The sequence below is a fragment of the Brachycentrus maculatus genome, unplaced genomic scaffold (assembly GCF_059751285.1).
Source record: "Brachycentrus maculatus isolate JH-2025_06_01 unplaced genomic scaffold, ASM5975128v1 h1tg000963l, whole genome shotgun sequence".
In the NCBI taxonomy this organism is placed as follows: Eukaryota; Metazoa; Arthropoda; class Insecta; order Trichoptera; family Brachycentridae; genus Brachycentrus; species Brachycentrus maculatus.
Genome location: NW_028281684.1, coordinates 1 through 17,701, shown reverse-complemented (window position 1 = coordinate 17,701; position 17,701 = coordinate 1). Strand labels below are relative to the sequence as shown.

Below are 17,701 nucleotides of genomic sequence, written 5' to 3'. Positions count from 1 at the left end.
CTTCATCACATGATAAATTAACCTTTTCTGATGACTTTTTGATTAAATTAAACACTTGAATAATCCACTGAATTGAGTTTTATTTTGATATTACGACTAGTTTCGAAAACGACAATTGTTTTCATCTTCTGGTACAAATTAAAACAATTAAAGTTTTAATTTGTACCAGAAGATGAAAACAATTGTCGTTTTCGAAACTAGTCGTAATATCAAAATAAAACTCAATTCAGTGGATTATTCAAGTGTTTAATTTAATCAAAATAATCATGTCATTCCACAAAGTTAATGCCGAATCAATAAATAATATTTTCTGATGACCTTCAAGAAACGTCTGAATTATTTGAATCTCTCCTCGAACCCTAACTATCCATTATATCTATCTAACATTTCTTGGATTCTCTCTCCCACTCCCCTCAACTCAATTCTACTTGTCTATACCTTCTTTGTTTTCATCAATTTACTGTATATGGGTTATTTATCTGTTGTATTTATCTTGAGATACTCTCTGTCTCTCGCCATTAATCTTTATTTTTCCTAATTTTTTTGGAAGTTTCACTTCTTTTACTTACTTGTACAATGCTGCTGATGTAATTTTTGTTATTTGTAAAATCATAAATAAGTAAATGAATAAATGATGTGAAGAAGTGATTGTAAAATTCGTATTGATTATCAATAAAAACGGTTCAATTTATCTTCTATTATAAATAACTATAAAATAAAAATAACTTTTTTTCTCAAAGTCTATGTACTTTAAAACAAAGGCTTTTTTCATTTTTCTTTCATACTCCATTTAAATTATCTCGCAGTTTTCTGTTACAGGGAATGTTTAATCTGAAACCGTCATTTAAAATGCGGATGAAAAAATTCTCTCCATACAAACTCTGTAAAACGAAAGTAGAATGTAATCATCCTTCGAAATTATTTTAAACGATTCTAAATTTAATTTTCATTCTCGTGGGACGTAACGGTATAATGAAGGATTCTCCTAATTTAGAAAATGATTAAAAGGCGAGAGCAGATACGCTTCTTACCTTTAAATAGCAGAACAGAGCAATGCAAATCATTTTATGCCAGTGACCAGTTAAATATCCTTAATAAATATATTTGTGATATTCCAATTCGAATATGTTATGGGAGGTTGAGAAATTAAGTTAAGGGGGGTTTTGAAACTTACATCCTCAAACGTACGTCACATCTACATATAGCATAAACATTACAACGCATCGTTTTTTTTTGATTCTGTGTCACTATTGTGTAATATGCCGATTACAATACCGGATAGATGCGGACTGTGCCAACAACTGTGCGGTAGCTCTTTCGTCTTACCAGTAACTTAAACGTACCTCTATCAGTTTAAATTTAACTCTTAACCATTCAATTAATTACTGCAGCTATACGCCGGATTCTTGATAAATCTTGATAAATCTTGAATGTTCCACGCCGACGCGCGACATCATTATTCGAGTACGTCACGCTACTCAAGAAATAAAATCATTTACAATTCCACACATACGATATAATAAATCAATGTTGTTTTTTTAATTGTATGCTACAAAACTATTTTGTATAAGTATATAGTTAACATATCTTCGTTGTAACATACTAAGTTACAGAATTGTATTTTATGATTAAACGTAAAATATAAAAATACTCAATTTAAAGAAATCGTAGAAACATAAAAATATAATAATAGGTGAAATAAAAGTATCTGCGGTTTTTTGCCACTAGATGATGTTGATGCCCATATATCAGGAAACACTCACCTGATTCTTTAAAATAAACATGTGCCTAAAAGGGGACATTTTTTGCCACTAGATGATGTTGATGCCCATATATCAGGAAACACTCACCTGATTCTTTAAAATAAACATGTGCCTAAAAGGGAACATTTTTTGCCACTAGATGATGTTGATGCCCATATATCAGGAAACACTCACCTGATTCTTTAAAATAAACATGTGCCTAAAAGGGGACATTTTTTGCCACTAGATGATGTTGATGCCCATATATCAGGAAACACTCACCTGATTCTTTAAAATAAACATGTGCCTAAAAGGGGACATTTTTTGAAGAAAAAAAAATCCAATTCATTGCTTTTGTAAAAAGATATATTGATTAGAAAATGAATTAAATGTCTGAAAAAATACGGTATGTGATGCTTTTTTACTATAAAAAAGGTAAAAATGTTGCAAAAATTGCCGAAATTTTGTGAAGTGTACGGTGATAATGTATTGAGTAAGCGAAGGACCCAGGAGTTATTTGCTCTATCACATTCCTGAAATTTCGATGTCAAGGATGCATCTCTTCTGGTCGGCTAGTCATAGAAAAAGTCGACGATTTTTTTTTAAACTGGTGGAGCAAGTCTATCAAGAAATAGCAGAGACACTAAACATCAACCACATGGCAGAAATCATTTAAAAACAGCAAGTTACAAAAACAAGGGCAATGTTTGGGTGCCACATGAATTAACAACGCCAAGAAATTTATCGACCGAATTACCACTAGTGAAATGCTTCTGAAACGCAACGAAATCGAACCATTTTTGAAGCAAATCATTTAAGACCTTAAAAAATGGGTAAAATACGAAAATATCCAATGCATGTGATCATGGTCAAAGGCTGGTGACCCTCCACAAACGACTTCAAAGCCTGAGTTATCGGCAATGTTATGTTGAGTGTTTGGTGGGATTGGAAGAGAGTTGTCCATGTTGTAACCCGGCGAAACCATCAGCCCTGTACTGTGCACAACTTGACCGTTCGAACGAAGTAATCCAGAAAGAACGACCAGAATTGGCCAACACAATAAGAGTTGTGTTCCATCATGACAATGCCCGGCCACACACATATTTGATGACTCTGAATTAATTTATGGTACTTGGTTGGAGAATTTTGATGCATCCACCGTATAGTCCGGATCTTGCACTGTCTGATTACTACACGTTTCGGTCATTTGTAATAATTTCTTCATGGTAAAAAAATGATCGACCGAAGAGCCGCTGAAAATCAATTGGCCAAGTTTTTCGACGATAAACCACAGAAGTTCTATTCCGATGGAATCATGAAGCCACCTGAAAAATTGTAAAAGGTCACAAATAATAGTGGTCAATACGAACTTGATTAAATTCGATTTTCAATAAAGATTTGTTTTTAAAAAATGTACCAAAAAACCGACGAGACATTTTATGTGACCTAATATATTACCACAGTAAAATAATGTTTTTTAAAAAAGAAAATAAATTTAACAATAACTTTTTGATGAATTTTATCAGCTTTGAATGAAATAATAGTTTTTAATAGCGTCAAAGCATTGATAGAAACTTTAGAAGAAAAAATCTGTTAAAAAACTCATGTAACTGTTTCACGTTTTTAGCAACCTCATATTTACATTATACTACCTAATGCAGGGGGTAAGAACGGACGCAATATTTTTCTTGTACGAGTTTCCGTAACAATGGCAGACACAAACAGGATTTGAGAGTACGGATATAAATATAATGAAATATACCTACATAATGGAATTTTATGTATCGGAAAGGGTTATACTTCAAAAAATATGCTATTGCTCTTGTAAAATTGTCAACAACAAAATATGTTTTTCAAAACATATTAAGTATGATACGATTTTCATTACGAATTTCGAATGTAATGTGAATTAATGTCAGTATCAAAGTACGTGATTTATTATTAAAAAGGATCGCAACTAACGCATATGTATTCCGTTGTATGTAACAAAATTATCATCAGCTCCCGAAAGCAAATATTTCCTGGAGCTCAAAATTGTTTAATCAAATTCGTCGCACAACACATATCACAAATTCAAGTACATCTAAATAAACGCGTTAATAATAAGTTAATTTCTGTAAGAGTTTCAGTACCGCCGCTGACCACGGTATTGCTATGGTGGATGCAATTATGTCGTATAAAGTACCATGTAATTGTATGTAATAATACTGAGTATGGGGGAGATCGGGAGAATGCCGACTCTGGGCAATACCGGGAACCAATCACTGATCTCGAGAAATATGTTTGTACGGCAGGTACAATAGTTTTCACTACACGTAATTCAGTTTATATATATATATATATATATATATATATATATATATATATATATATATATATATATATATATATATATATATATATATATATATATATATATATATATATATATATATATATATATATATATATATATATATATATATATATATATATATATATATATATATATATATATATATATATATATATATATATATATATATATATATATATATGTATATAGATTTATATTATCCACTGACACTTCGTGATGGAATTGCATTTTTAATTTATTATTAGATTAAAACCAATATTTTTAGCTTTTCCACTTTTTTATTTGACCAGCGACCGGGTTTCGTCGTTACCGACATCATCAGACCAGTCTGATGATGTCGGTAACGACGAAACCCGGTCGCTGGTCAAATAAAAAAGTGGAAAAGCTAAAAATATTGGTTTTAATCTAATAATAAATTATATATATATATATATATATATATATATATATATACATATATATATATATATATATATATATATATATATATATATATTTATATTTAGCACAAAATACCTAATCAATTGATGAATTAATTAACACCATTTCAAATTGCTCACAAAAATATGAAATAATCTTATTTTTCAACGTTAAATTTCTTAGGTAGAACATAACATTTTTAAGTCGAATTCCAAGAAAAGACCGAATGATATTTGATCATTTGCTTTTCAGGTGATGGTCATTCCCTCGATCATCCTTACGTGTGGGCATGTAGGACGAAACGCCGTCCGCCACTTGACATGTAATTGGATCAAGTCGCTCAGGATTACAAGCATCCTTCAAAATTATTTCTATAACAATTTACAATCGTAAAAGTTTGCATATTACCGACAATTGAGATTATTTATTATCAGACACTGATTTTTTTTCTATCTATCGTTTTTTTATTTGAAAAAAGACGCAAGTCTGATCGTCTCAAGGCGTACGCCTTGGCCTTTAGCTAGCTTAATGCTAAATTGTAAATTGAGGTGTGATCAAGTTTCTATTTTCCTTCATAAAAAAAACTACAGAGGTTTCATCTTAAATTGAGACTTCTGTAATTATATTTTAATTCTCTATCTTCCACTGCTCCCATTTACAACTCGCCTCATATATTTTTGTACCTTTCTTTCCTCACTTGTTCGTTCCACACCTCAACACATCTTTCTTTATTCCATCGATAATGCTTATCTCAGCCTTGCAAACTTTCCTTTTTTCACCATTCGAACATCTTTCATACAAAAGTTTTACCGCACATTTGTCTGAGAGATCGCATTTCGACTGCATTCAGTCTACCTTCTCCTTCTTTTGCCAACTCCATATTCACGATCTTACGTTATGGTTGGTACTAGGATTTCATTGTGTGCTGCTATATTTTCGATGCCAGATGTTTTTATATAGATTGTATTTTAATATCATCAACGGTTTTTGATATTTTAAAAATTAGGCAGAAAAAATAAGAAATTTAATACATACATGTCGGTTTGTATAAATATCGGTTTGCTATTTTGGCGTGTATGCATGAACCTGCGTTCTGAGCGTATATACGCTCAGAACGCAGGTTCATGCATTTGTCCCATAAGTATTTTTAGAATCGCATTATGTAACTAAGTAAGGCACACCTCGTATACGTGTGCATGCTACCTTCCTCTGACGTCATTGAGTGCATGCAATGGCCGATCTACTTAAGCTCGCATAATCGGCGTTCTTAATTCCGAAATTGTTTTAGCCCCATTGTAGTCGTGTACTTGCATTCGTGTCTTCAACCACACAAAATACCACGTAAATTTCACATTAGTGTACTTACACTTCGTTTTTATTAATTTGCAGTAAGAGACCTACATGGATATATGTTTTTCTTATTAATAGGAATAACCCGCAAAGTCTCTATTTTAGAAGCTTGTCTACAGATAGGATAGTGAGGATAGGGAAGGTAAATGTGAAAAATACATCACAAACAACCAGACCAATTGAAAATAAATATATGCTGAATTCATTTTGCAATTGGCGGGAATCGAACCCGCAATGCTAGTTTTGCAGCCGAACGTCTACCAAACTACTCCACAGCACCTACCTGCTTAATGATATTTTTTAATATAGTGAAACAATACATCCTTACTATGAGTATCTAATGAAAAATTACGAGTATTGATAACCGAATTTAAAGGATATTTTCAAAGTTGGTACCTCGGTATTCGTAGGAGCTACGTTTGTAGAAAAGTTCGCAAATACTAGGACTACTCTTAAAGTCACCATTCTACCACATTATGTATACAAGTAGTTATAGGGTAGAATTTGGATATATTTAGAAAAAATTAAAATAACAAAAACACTACTACAAAAATTGCATGTTTATTTATCTCATTTTAAAGAACGAAATAATGTACGCTGTTGAAAGATGTAGGCACTTTTGCTCAAAATAAAATTGGCTCCATATGCGATCGTATAAAGAAATGTTATCGTGTAGCGCTAGTAGTGGGCGCGCTTTAAAATGCACGTTACGTTACGTATACAGCAACACATATACGAGTAGGTAATGCGTACTATTACTATCACTGCTGTAGTATAAATACAAACTTGGCTGGGTCAGTGGACTATGCTCAGTGACGCAGAGTGTAATTTTGCTCTGATGCTGTATTTCATTTGGCAAGTGTAACTGCGGACTTTAACATGTATTGATTTTGTGCAGTGCGATCCATTGGTCAATCGAAATACAGAATTGTATTAAATTTTATTTGATTTACAAAAAAACGATTTTAAAAGTGCAAAAAAAATTATCCCCAATTAATACTAATCCTGGAAAATTGTTATTTTTCATCTTATGTAGTAGTAGACAATGCTACACAATAGAGCTTACAAAAGGTGTTATTTAAGTTTAAAATTAGCATTTTGTTCGCTTTTATGGATTCAGTTTTTGTTTTAGTTCAGATTTTAAATAAACATTTAAATTATTTGTCTACTTTATTGGTGCTAGAGAAAGTCTGTTGTAATTAGGGCTGTCAAAAATATCTTACGTAAACACTCTATAAAAACAAAACAATGTTAATTTGTTTGAAAAAGAACTGAAGGGACATGAAACAAGGCCAACTTATTTAATAGACCATCAAATCAATTCTGAAGAAAATATCCATAATAAAATATCCGAAGAAAAACCTGGAAATCGAATAATAGTACAATCTTTAATCACTTTCGCAGAATTAGCAGATAGCATTGTTAGATATAGAGTCAGCTGAATTAATCTAAACAAGCTTTCATGGCGGTGGGTGCCAGTCATTACGTCAAAGGAAAGTTTTATTGTACAGTAGCCGGAATCAAAGAACCCACAGATCTACTTGAAAGATCACGTAGAAAAAGTTTTTTTTCTTTTGTCTTGAAAAAATAGAGTGCTTCATACAATTTCCTTTAATTTTACACATTTAAAATATCTCACTATTTGCATAAAAAATATCTAATATTATACCAAAATCATTTCTCAAACTCTTAAAGGTGTGTCTTTAATTTTAAGATACTAATTTCAGATAATCATGATCTTTCTCATTTTCATGCAATCGTCCCTATAATTCCCTAATTATTTTGCCTGAACTATTTAGTTAGACTTTTACGTATATTTAGATTTATCCGAATCCAAAATGTCAACTCGATTTGTGATCGAGATAAGTCAAGTCAGACCTCTTTATCTGCGTTTCATCGAGTTAATTAAGTCTGTCTAATGGAACTTGGAATGCGACCTTGGCTGAAAACAATACGTAAGGGGACCACAAATGAAATGTAAATTATATGCATAATTATTAAAATCATCGCTCCTCGGGAGCCTCTCGCAATACAGTCGATAGTAATTAAACGAATGAATAGAATAATAGAGCTGAGAGAGTTCATCTAAGAACGACATTATTCTTAGCTCTTTGGGTCATGGTTATAATAATAACTACCCTGCTATAACTTGACCTTAGATAATTATAATAACATGGTGTATGATGAAAATATATGAGAAATATAGACAACATAATCATGATTTAAATCTTCCTTGTTAATAAATAGTAACTTAGGCGCCATCGGCATCGTAACGTAGTATTTTCGTAAATATTATTTAACCGTTTCTTAATTTAGATATGTGATTAATGGATAACTGTTATGTTTTCAGTTACTAAATTGAAATGGTATTTGTTACTTTTTCCAGTTTATATTCTTCCCAACTAAATTTTTTTAAGTTAAATGGTCCTAAATTTATTTTGAGCTAAAAATATGCAATACGCAACCAATTTTGCGTGATCAGCGTTAAATGATAGCATCCAAAAACCGATTACTTTAAACGTATTATCATAATCAAACTGATTACTTTGTGATTACATACGTTTAAAAGATAAACTAATCGATTTCTTTTTATTGAAATGTTAAATCGTATTCTCTTGTTACATTGCATTACTGTAGCTGGATGAGTATACTTATTTGAAATAATTTAAATGAATAGAGATATTTGATTCAATGTGATAATGGAAATCGAGATATTCTTCATAATACATTAGACATTGAAAAAAGTACTGTATGTTAATAAAACAGAAAGACCGATTATTTTCTTTGATACATTATTTAATATTTTTAAAAATATATTTTCTTTTTTTAAATATTGTTGAAATGAAATGTACATATTAATAATATTCCTTACAAATTTTGCCAACAACCGTCACTCGTAGTTATGGCTTCAAGCTTATGATCTGAAAGTATAAAATTGTAATTTGATTCTATAATGTACAAAAATATGCTTTATTTTCTTTGAGGTCTATCCAACCTGCCTTCAAAGCTGGTATTACTCAGCGATATCATAATACGTTCATATTTCATATATATTATAACAAAGGCTTACGAATCTCTCAAACAGCGTCCTCTATTACTGCCTTTCGAAATTAACTTTAAGAAATTCCCATTAAGAATTTATAGTTTATATTAAATCTTATGTTAAAATAATTTCTCAGCATGGATTTTTCATAAATTTAAACTAAAATATCAGCTATCTATTGCAATACCACCCTTTCTTTCCGACCAAAGCGCCCCGCATCGGATATACTCGTAGTTCTTATCGATAGTAATCCTTGTCGATATAACTAGAAGTGGTTTACGAAGTCCATTTAGACATTATTTCACGAAAGAGGGAGGAATCAAGGCCCAGGGCTCTTGACTCATATTAATCTGCCTCAATCAATACCTACTGATCTCGTGCTATATTGATTTGACTCAACACCACTATTTGTATTTGGGTACTATAATGAAGGGTTTGTTTCATAGGCTGAAGCGAAGCATTCTGAGAAAAGATTGGCATTTTGTTCAGTATTTGTAGATTCGCTATTTTCTGTTCACTACTATTTGTACGTATAGGTCGCAATTATTAAGAGTAAAACCAGAAAACAAATTGTATTTTATTTTATTTCATTGTGTATTCCCGACTAAATCGAGAACGGAAGCATTAATTTCGATCACTTTCAATCTGGCTCTTAATATTGAGAATTGGTATTTCTGTTATAAAGTTTTATTCTTCAATAAGCTTTATTAGTATGTGAGTGACATGAAAAGTGATACTACGAGTTATTAAATATTATTTTAGGAATAAAGACATATACTAATTATGATCCATAACTGGTCGAAAATAATTGTACAATATTATCTACTTCTGTGACTGAAACGACATCCTTATCAAAGGAAAATTCATCATGTCAGCCATCAAGGTGCCATGTGTTTTGGCATGTTTGTGTCGTGTAGTTTTTTTATTTATTTTTTTAGTTTTCGTATTACCCGATTATAATTAGCAATTACGCTATTCTAAAACATGATCACCATTTTATTTAATATAATTATAAAAATATCTAGAGGCTTGGATATAAAAAAAAATTACTCATCTCTAAATTGTTTTATAAGATATGTACCAAAAATCGCTTTACAGACATTATAGACAGCTAAACTCCAAAAACAAACATTCTTATAATGACGACATGTATGAAACTAAAGAAAAATCTGTTAAAATAATACATGTACTTTTTCGGACAGTTGGGCTTTCAGGCAGTTGGTTTTCGGCACTCTGAAAATATTATATGGGTATTGTTTATGTACAAACAGGCAATGTTTTCAGAAGATCCAAGACCCTCAGCATAAATTGTTAACAACACAAAGGCGAAAGTTACTTGATTAATCGTTTCAAAATCAAAATACGTAGGTACTTGTATCATTATGTTTTACATTTCGTAGCCCGACACGAGGCGTTGAATACATTCATTGTATATTTACAACAGAAGACACCATAACTACATTAATGTAGGTATTTGAAGGCCATTGCCACAGTCATTAAATCCTCAAATTAACATGCCTATTTCGGATATATAGATTATTTATCGACATTCTCTACTTGTGTAGAATTACATTTCGGATAATCAAATAATATTGGAATACGAATGTTTTTAGATTATAAATATAAATTTATAAATTATGCGTGAAACAAATAAAGGAGGATAAATGAAAATAATTTAAAATGCACACAACTTTTTTTGTTTTTTTTTTTAAATGATAAAAATGCTTATACGCATTTATAAGATATGCTATTTATAAAAGAAATATAAAAAATATATGTATATAAAACAAAGAAGGTTAGAATCTACAAATCATGAAGGATTCAGATAAAATGTGCTATCCAAGACCAAAACGGAAAACTCCTTTTCGATGATGAAATTATCGTAAAACGATGGAAGGAGTAGTTGAAGCAACTTTATATGAGAGAAAATGTTTTGACTGAGTTTGACATTCTGGAGACGGATCCTAATGCAGAAAACTATGGTGATGCCATTTTAGAGTAGAGTTTGACAGAGCTATATCGAAGCTATAAGACTGCTTAGCTCCATTAAAAAAGGCTCTAAGCTTTTTTTATATCTATAATTAGAATTATAATATTGGTTTCCTAACACGTCACGTAACTGTAATTTAGGTAAAAGTTGGAATTATGAAACCCAAAACGAATAAATTTTAAAAAATAAAACAAGGATTTATTTTTATTTTGAAAAACAAATGATTATTAAAGTAATATTCAATAAGAATCGTTATGAAAATAGATTCGATGAATCAAATAAGGTTTTGTTATTTCAAAATCGTTTATTTATTTTTATCTTCCACATAAAAAGTCTAATAATTATTTTGAATGAAATGCCAACTCAACACTGCCTGACTCTCTTAAAGCGTGAAATGTCACCAAATAAAATTGTTACCGTTATAAAATGTCCCGAAGTTTAATAGCAAATTTACCAGCTGCGAGGCAAAATATTTATTGGAGATAGGGTAATCCTCAACCTTATTTTTTTATACATAATAGCTAAGGCCGGACAAGATACTGTCCTTATGACCAAAATGAACCCAAATCCAATACTCTGCCAAATACTGACCATTATAGTAACGAATTTAAAAATGCCTTTTGGTTATAGCTACCACATAAAAGTATGTACGTATATACAAAACATGATAAGTAGTAATTATAAGTAGCTAATATTTGGTTTATTTTCTTTGAGTAATAATGATATAAATATGCCTTTTTCTTTTTCATTATATTGGAACGAAAGTTTATACTTATATTTTTAAAAGAAAAGCCTCTTGTATCCTTATATATTGTCTTTCTTGTTACGCTTTTATTATCTTGCCTTTGATGTTCCTATACCTTTTACAGGATCATTATTTTACTTCTATTACCAGCATGTACTGAACCTACTGTTTTCCCACGAGAATTATGTATTGTATATGATAATCATCCAATGTTGAACCAAGAAGAAATGTGGTTTTTAATATATCGATTTCAGTATAAAGAATTATGTTTTATTCTTTTTAATATTTGAAAAACTTATTCTATCAAATTTCTCATTTTAATATTTCAAAATACGGTAAATGGTGAAAAAAATGTGATTGATTGTTTTCTTTTTACTTTTCAGTCATGGAGAGGACCTCATCGTCACGCCATTTGCGCAGGTGCTAGCTAGTCTTAGAAGTGTTCGAAATAATTTCCTCAACCTCACCAATGTTCCCACGGCCAAGTAAGTAAAACTTTACATTAATGATCTTCCACTCGATTTGTTTTTTTTTACACTTTTCAATTTTGTCCGTTGGCCAATCCCGAGATTTTCGTAAATACCACGAGAATCGGCTAAAATAGTTTTTTGTTTATATATATATATATATATATATATATATATATATATATATATATATATATATATATATATATATATATATATATATATTTATACATATATATATATATATATATATATATATATATATATATATATATATATATATATATATATATATATATATATATATATATATATATATATATATATATATATATATATATATATATATGTATATATATATATATATATATATATACAATATTTTATTGAGTTGGGAACATGGAAGCTATAGTAATTTGCAGGGCTATCTATCATTAGCTGATTTATGCGATTATTTCAAAATATATTTAGTTTTAAATACATTTACTATGACATCAATATTATTTGCTTTATTGACAAAAATATTTATATTTTTTAGACAGACTTCAAAGGTAATATCTTTAGTTGAAATAAGGAAATTAGTAGAAAAAAAGGTTTAACGGACGTGATATTCTGATTAAACACTAAAAATTGCCATTTAAGTCTTCTACTTAAACCAGCAAATGACAGTTCGTAAGTTTTGCTAGCCCAAGATTTTTATATTCCCATATCAATAAAAACAGATAAAAATATCGATTGTTCATTATTGTCATTTTGAATAGCTGATTGAATCTGATAACCTTACATGTAAAGTGCCCCCTTAACTCCATAAGATTACGAATCAAGTACCTACACTAAAACTTCACAGAGCTTTCAAAACCAATTATTTTTTTTTAATGTTAAGCACCGCCCTTTCCAACGGTTGAATTAATTAAACCCTAATATTGTATAATCTTATAAGTCGTAAGATTAGAAACCACTTTTCAGTTAAAATTAATCAAAATTTAATATCATTTTATCTTTAAGACGGCTTTAATTTTTTCAAATCATTTAAAAGTCATCGTAGCTGCGTAGAGCAGCAAAATAATTAAGAGTTATTAAAAATACATAAGTATTTATAAAATGTTAGTTGCGGGCTAGAAATTCTGGGAAATTAAAGTGGGAAAAAGCAATTTGGAAGTATTAATTTTTATGAAGTACTCAATAACACTGTTGATATGGAATTCGATGTTTGGAATTGATAAATTCAACACTACGTTCTAAGGACTATAAGGCGCACCTTAATTATTTATATATTTTCTTTTATAACATTTGTACCATTTTTTTATAATATTCCAAAGCCAGATTAAAAAAATAATTTTGGGACTTTCGTGGAATTCTTGTTGGAGGGAGGGGGGTATTTCTCTTAGAAAACATTGCATTACATAATTGTTCTGTGATTTTCCGCACTGCAAATGGTGTAGTATGACGGACTTTATTTTTAATTGTACGATTTCCATCAATAAAACGTTGCCAGATAGAAAAAAGTTTCCCGCGGTATCGAATATGTGGCAATTTATAAGACTAGCGTGAATTTTCAATAAAACTACTAATTTGAAGCATAAGATGCACTTGAGTTTTGGAGGCAAATTTGTCAAAATCAATCATGTTTAGCCATAACTTTGTTTATTGATTTTAAAGTATTTTAATGACAATCATTTCAATGTAAAAACCATTTAATAATCTTTTTAACTTAAGATGTAGGTACGTGATTACTTTCTATTATTTGAATAGTATATTATTGGATTTACAACTACCAAGTCTCATTATTTTAAAAGTTTTATGTATGTAATCATGATGGTAAATATGCTAATAATGGTATGCTCATAATAAATTTCAAAAACTAACGATAATATTTTGTTATTAACAATAGTGTAAAATTATTAGTCTGCGCCTTTTGTAAGGCAATTAATGTTTTATTGTGCTATGCCTGTTGCAGATCTCGTAGATCGTCAGGCGCAGCGGCCACCGCTACACCACAGCCTAGGAACTTGGCTCCCGGAGGTAAATATAAGAAGTGTGCAATTCAATATAACGTTATTGATTAATTACAAAAACAGTAAATTTTTTAAACTATACAATTTATATTTTAAGTATATTGGTGTAATGGTAGCTTTTTGCAACCATATCAACTCCTATGGGTTTGATGTTGATGTTTCGTTATAAGATAAAATTATGTGTAAAAAACCTCGTCCTGGTGCAAATTTCAATTTTCGACAAATTTCAATTAAAGACCCTTCAACTTTAGTTATATCAGTTTTAATCGTAAAGTTGAAAATATAAATTGTTCAAGAGGTTGGCTATCGAAACAGAGTTCCGAAAATCTAAGTTTAAATCGTCAATCATCCCTTTAATTATCACAAAAGGAAAATGTCTGTATTAAATAGAGATACGACATAACAACTGACATATATTTTAAATCAAAGGACAACTGGTTTAGTTATAAACCTAAGTACCTAAATCGATTGATGTTCTTTCATTATTAGTTCCCTAATTAACGATAAACTTATATGATTGTCATGTTAATGAAACAAAGAATTCATTATAATTTTATTTACGCACATAAAATGTGTCTTTTTATTGGAGTAAAGTTGGCATGATTTCGTATAAGAGTAAATCGATAAATAATGGGAATTCGTTTGGTTTGATGATTACATACAGATTATTTCAATAAATAATTGAGCTCATTTCTTTCTTTCGACTACCGTTTTAAATTATTTGGTATAATACTAATATTTACATTTTATTTATAAAATGTATCCTAGAGAATGTAATTGAATTTTGAATTGAATTTAACTTACCTAGACCCTCGTCAACCAAATCTGATTTAGGTGTGTATGAATTATCAGCGAGAATTGAGATTAGAATTGTAAATATGATAATGAAGTTAAAAATTTAAATTATTGCAACATATATATATATATATATATATATATATATATATATATATATATATATATATATATATATATATATATATATATATAAATATATATATATATATATATATATATATATATATACATATATATATATATATATATATATATATATATATATATATATATAAATATATATATATATATATATATATATATATATATATATATATATATATATATATATATATATATATATATATATATATATATATATATATATATATATATATATATATATATATATATATATATATATATATATATATATATATATATATATATATATATATATATATTATATATATATATATATATATGGCTTGTTGAACTTAGATTATGTACCTACGTTAATCCGGAGAGATATAGATGTCCTAAAATTCCATAAGTTGTTTAGTTAGTCTAAACTAGTGATGAGCGTTACTGCCTCCCAGTGGGCGACTAAAGGCGCTTGGGAATCGATCTAGAGTTAAAAATGGTAAGAAGGGCATTTATGTATTTGTACCATAAAATATCACTAGAAAATTTAGAAGTGTAAAATGAGGATTGTTTTACTAACATTTTAGAGCTATGCTCGTATTTGTACACCAGTTCCCTCCACTTTTGCCTACAGCCATATATTAAACATCTCTATGCGACACGAAGCCTTCCTTTTCTTTTGGCTGGTCTTATGTTGTATTTTAATATAGTTACCACAAAATATGATGGAAGGTAAGAGAAATGTTATCAAGATATTTTGGGGATTTTTTTTAACTCTTCGACACCATCGAGAAGCAACTTAAAAAATGCAAGTTCTCTTAGGGAACCAAAGCTCCTAAAAGATTGGAAATCTCCGATCTGAATTTAAGACTTAAAATTTGAAATCATTATTTCCTAATCTGAGGGTCGCAATCAGGTTTACGAAAAAATAAAATAATTGTGTATAAATAAAATGCAAAACGCTTTTAATAATTACATAACCTTGTAATACGCAATGAAAGACATATTTGTCAAATCATTGTATGTATACAGTATTTAGGGAGGTTTTTTTACATAGAAATTTTACTTTACCGTGATATATACGTCGTAGTTTTAATATTTTGCTTTTCCTTTCTCTCGGCAAGTAAGTAAGTAGTTAGTTTGTTTGAATAACATATTAATTTTTAATTTTTATGTTCCAAGATGACGCCTACATGAAGCTGGCCCTGGAAACGATGGAAGAGTTGGATTGGTGTCTGGACCAACTGGAGGCTATCCAGACTCATAGATCTGTATCAGATATGGCGTCCCTCAAGGTTAGTAATTCACCTCATATTCCATACCGCTTCAAAATCTCCCAAATCAATATATGCCTTGACTATTTTCTTATACTTGGTGCGGGAATATGTTTTACCATATATTCTTCAATGGGAGATGAGCTGAACTTTTAATCCAGTATCCTCTTTAAAATCATACGAGTAATATGGTGATCAGATGTACCAAGTTTGACTTCTATATTAGAGTTCATGGAAAGCATATTTTAAGGTTCAAAATTTAATATTATTCGACACGGTTTTAATTGAAGACTTAACACTACGTTCAGAAACATTCTGATTTTTCCATCTTCCATCAAAAAAGTGTTTTAAACAATTCAAACGAAGCAGATATAAAAAAAATAAGCGTTGACAGAATTTCTTCCTACTTGGCCCAATTTTCAAATTCGGGTGTCATAAAGATATCACTCTGGGTCAATTACGGATGAATTAGGAATCCATTCAAAAAATAATTCGTAAAATTTTGCCTTAGCGACGGTTGGTTTTCGAGACGATAATTCGCCTTGGCGATTATTGAATAAACCCTAACTCTTACCGTGCTAGCTCACTAAATAAATGTAAAGGATCAAATATACATTTGAATTACGCATCAAACGCCTCTTATGTTATGAAACCGTAGTATTTAACATACAAATTACAGTAGCATGTTTGCTATGAAAAACCGCAAAGACCTTGTTGACGTAAATATATTTATGTAGATAATGAATTCACCTGAGTAAAATTTAAGATATCTGTTTACATTCTCATTAACCTTATCACTGACGTCTTATTTTGAAGAGGCAAATATTGTCCATTAATATTTAAATATAATATTACCTCGTTAGCCAAGTGATTCGTAATTACGCGGTGAATCATAATATTCAAAAACACTATTACTCGGCAGTAAAATATTTGAGGGTAATCATTAAAGTATTTATTGTGTAAATTTTTCTCTCGAATATCTAGACTTTTGTTTATTTTGTATTATACACTTGTGCACCTCTTTTCCGTGCTGATGAAGCATTGTTCACGAAATTTCCACATTTGAATAGATAACTTTACTTTTGAATCAGCAGCTTAATTTTATAATAATTTATATTTAGAGTCTAGCTATTTAGCCCTTCTATATTGTTGTATCCATGTTGTATATGGTACAGCGAATAAATGTCTTGTTTTTAAGTATTTACAATATTACCTACTTGATTAAATAGAAATTCATTTTATACTTAAAATTTTTGATTGTTTTTTCGTTTTATTTGAGTTTTTTAAGATTTAATCCAAAAAAAACATTTTTGGCATCGTTGTCAGGGCCACTTTTAAGTTTAATACATGTTTATCTGTCTAAAACTGTCAATCAGGC

General features: G+C 29.6%; 1 protein-coding gene across 1 annotated transcript in view; it reads left to right on the top strand.

Moving 5' to 3' along the window:
- The window catches only part of LOC148299762 (3',5'-cyclic-AMP phosphodiesterase, isoforms N/G-like), a gene marked incomplete at its 3' end in the record, with an annotated part of 82,460 nt that extends 66,116 nt beyond the window's left edge, over positions 1-16,344 (top strand). Inside the window, exons 6-8 of the mRNA XM_088275716.1 lie at positions 12,030-12,131; positions 14,071-14,135; positions 16,232-16,344. Coding sequence (XP_088131842.1) covers positions 12,030-12,131; positions 14,071-14,135; positions 16,232-16,344 — 280 coding nt within the window. The remainder of the gene's footprint in view (positions 1-12,029; positions 12,132-14,070; positions 14,136-16,231) is intronic.
- Positions 16,345-17,701: the final 1,357 nt, after the last annotated feature.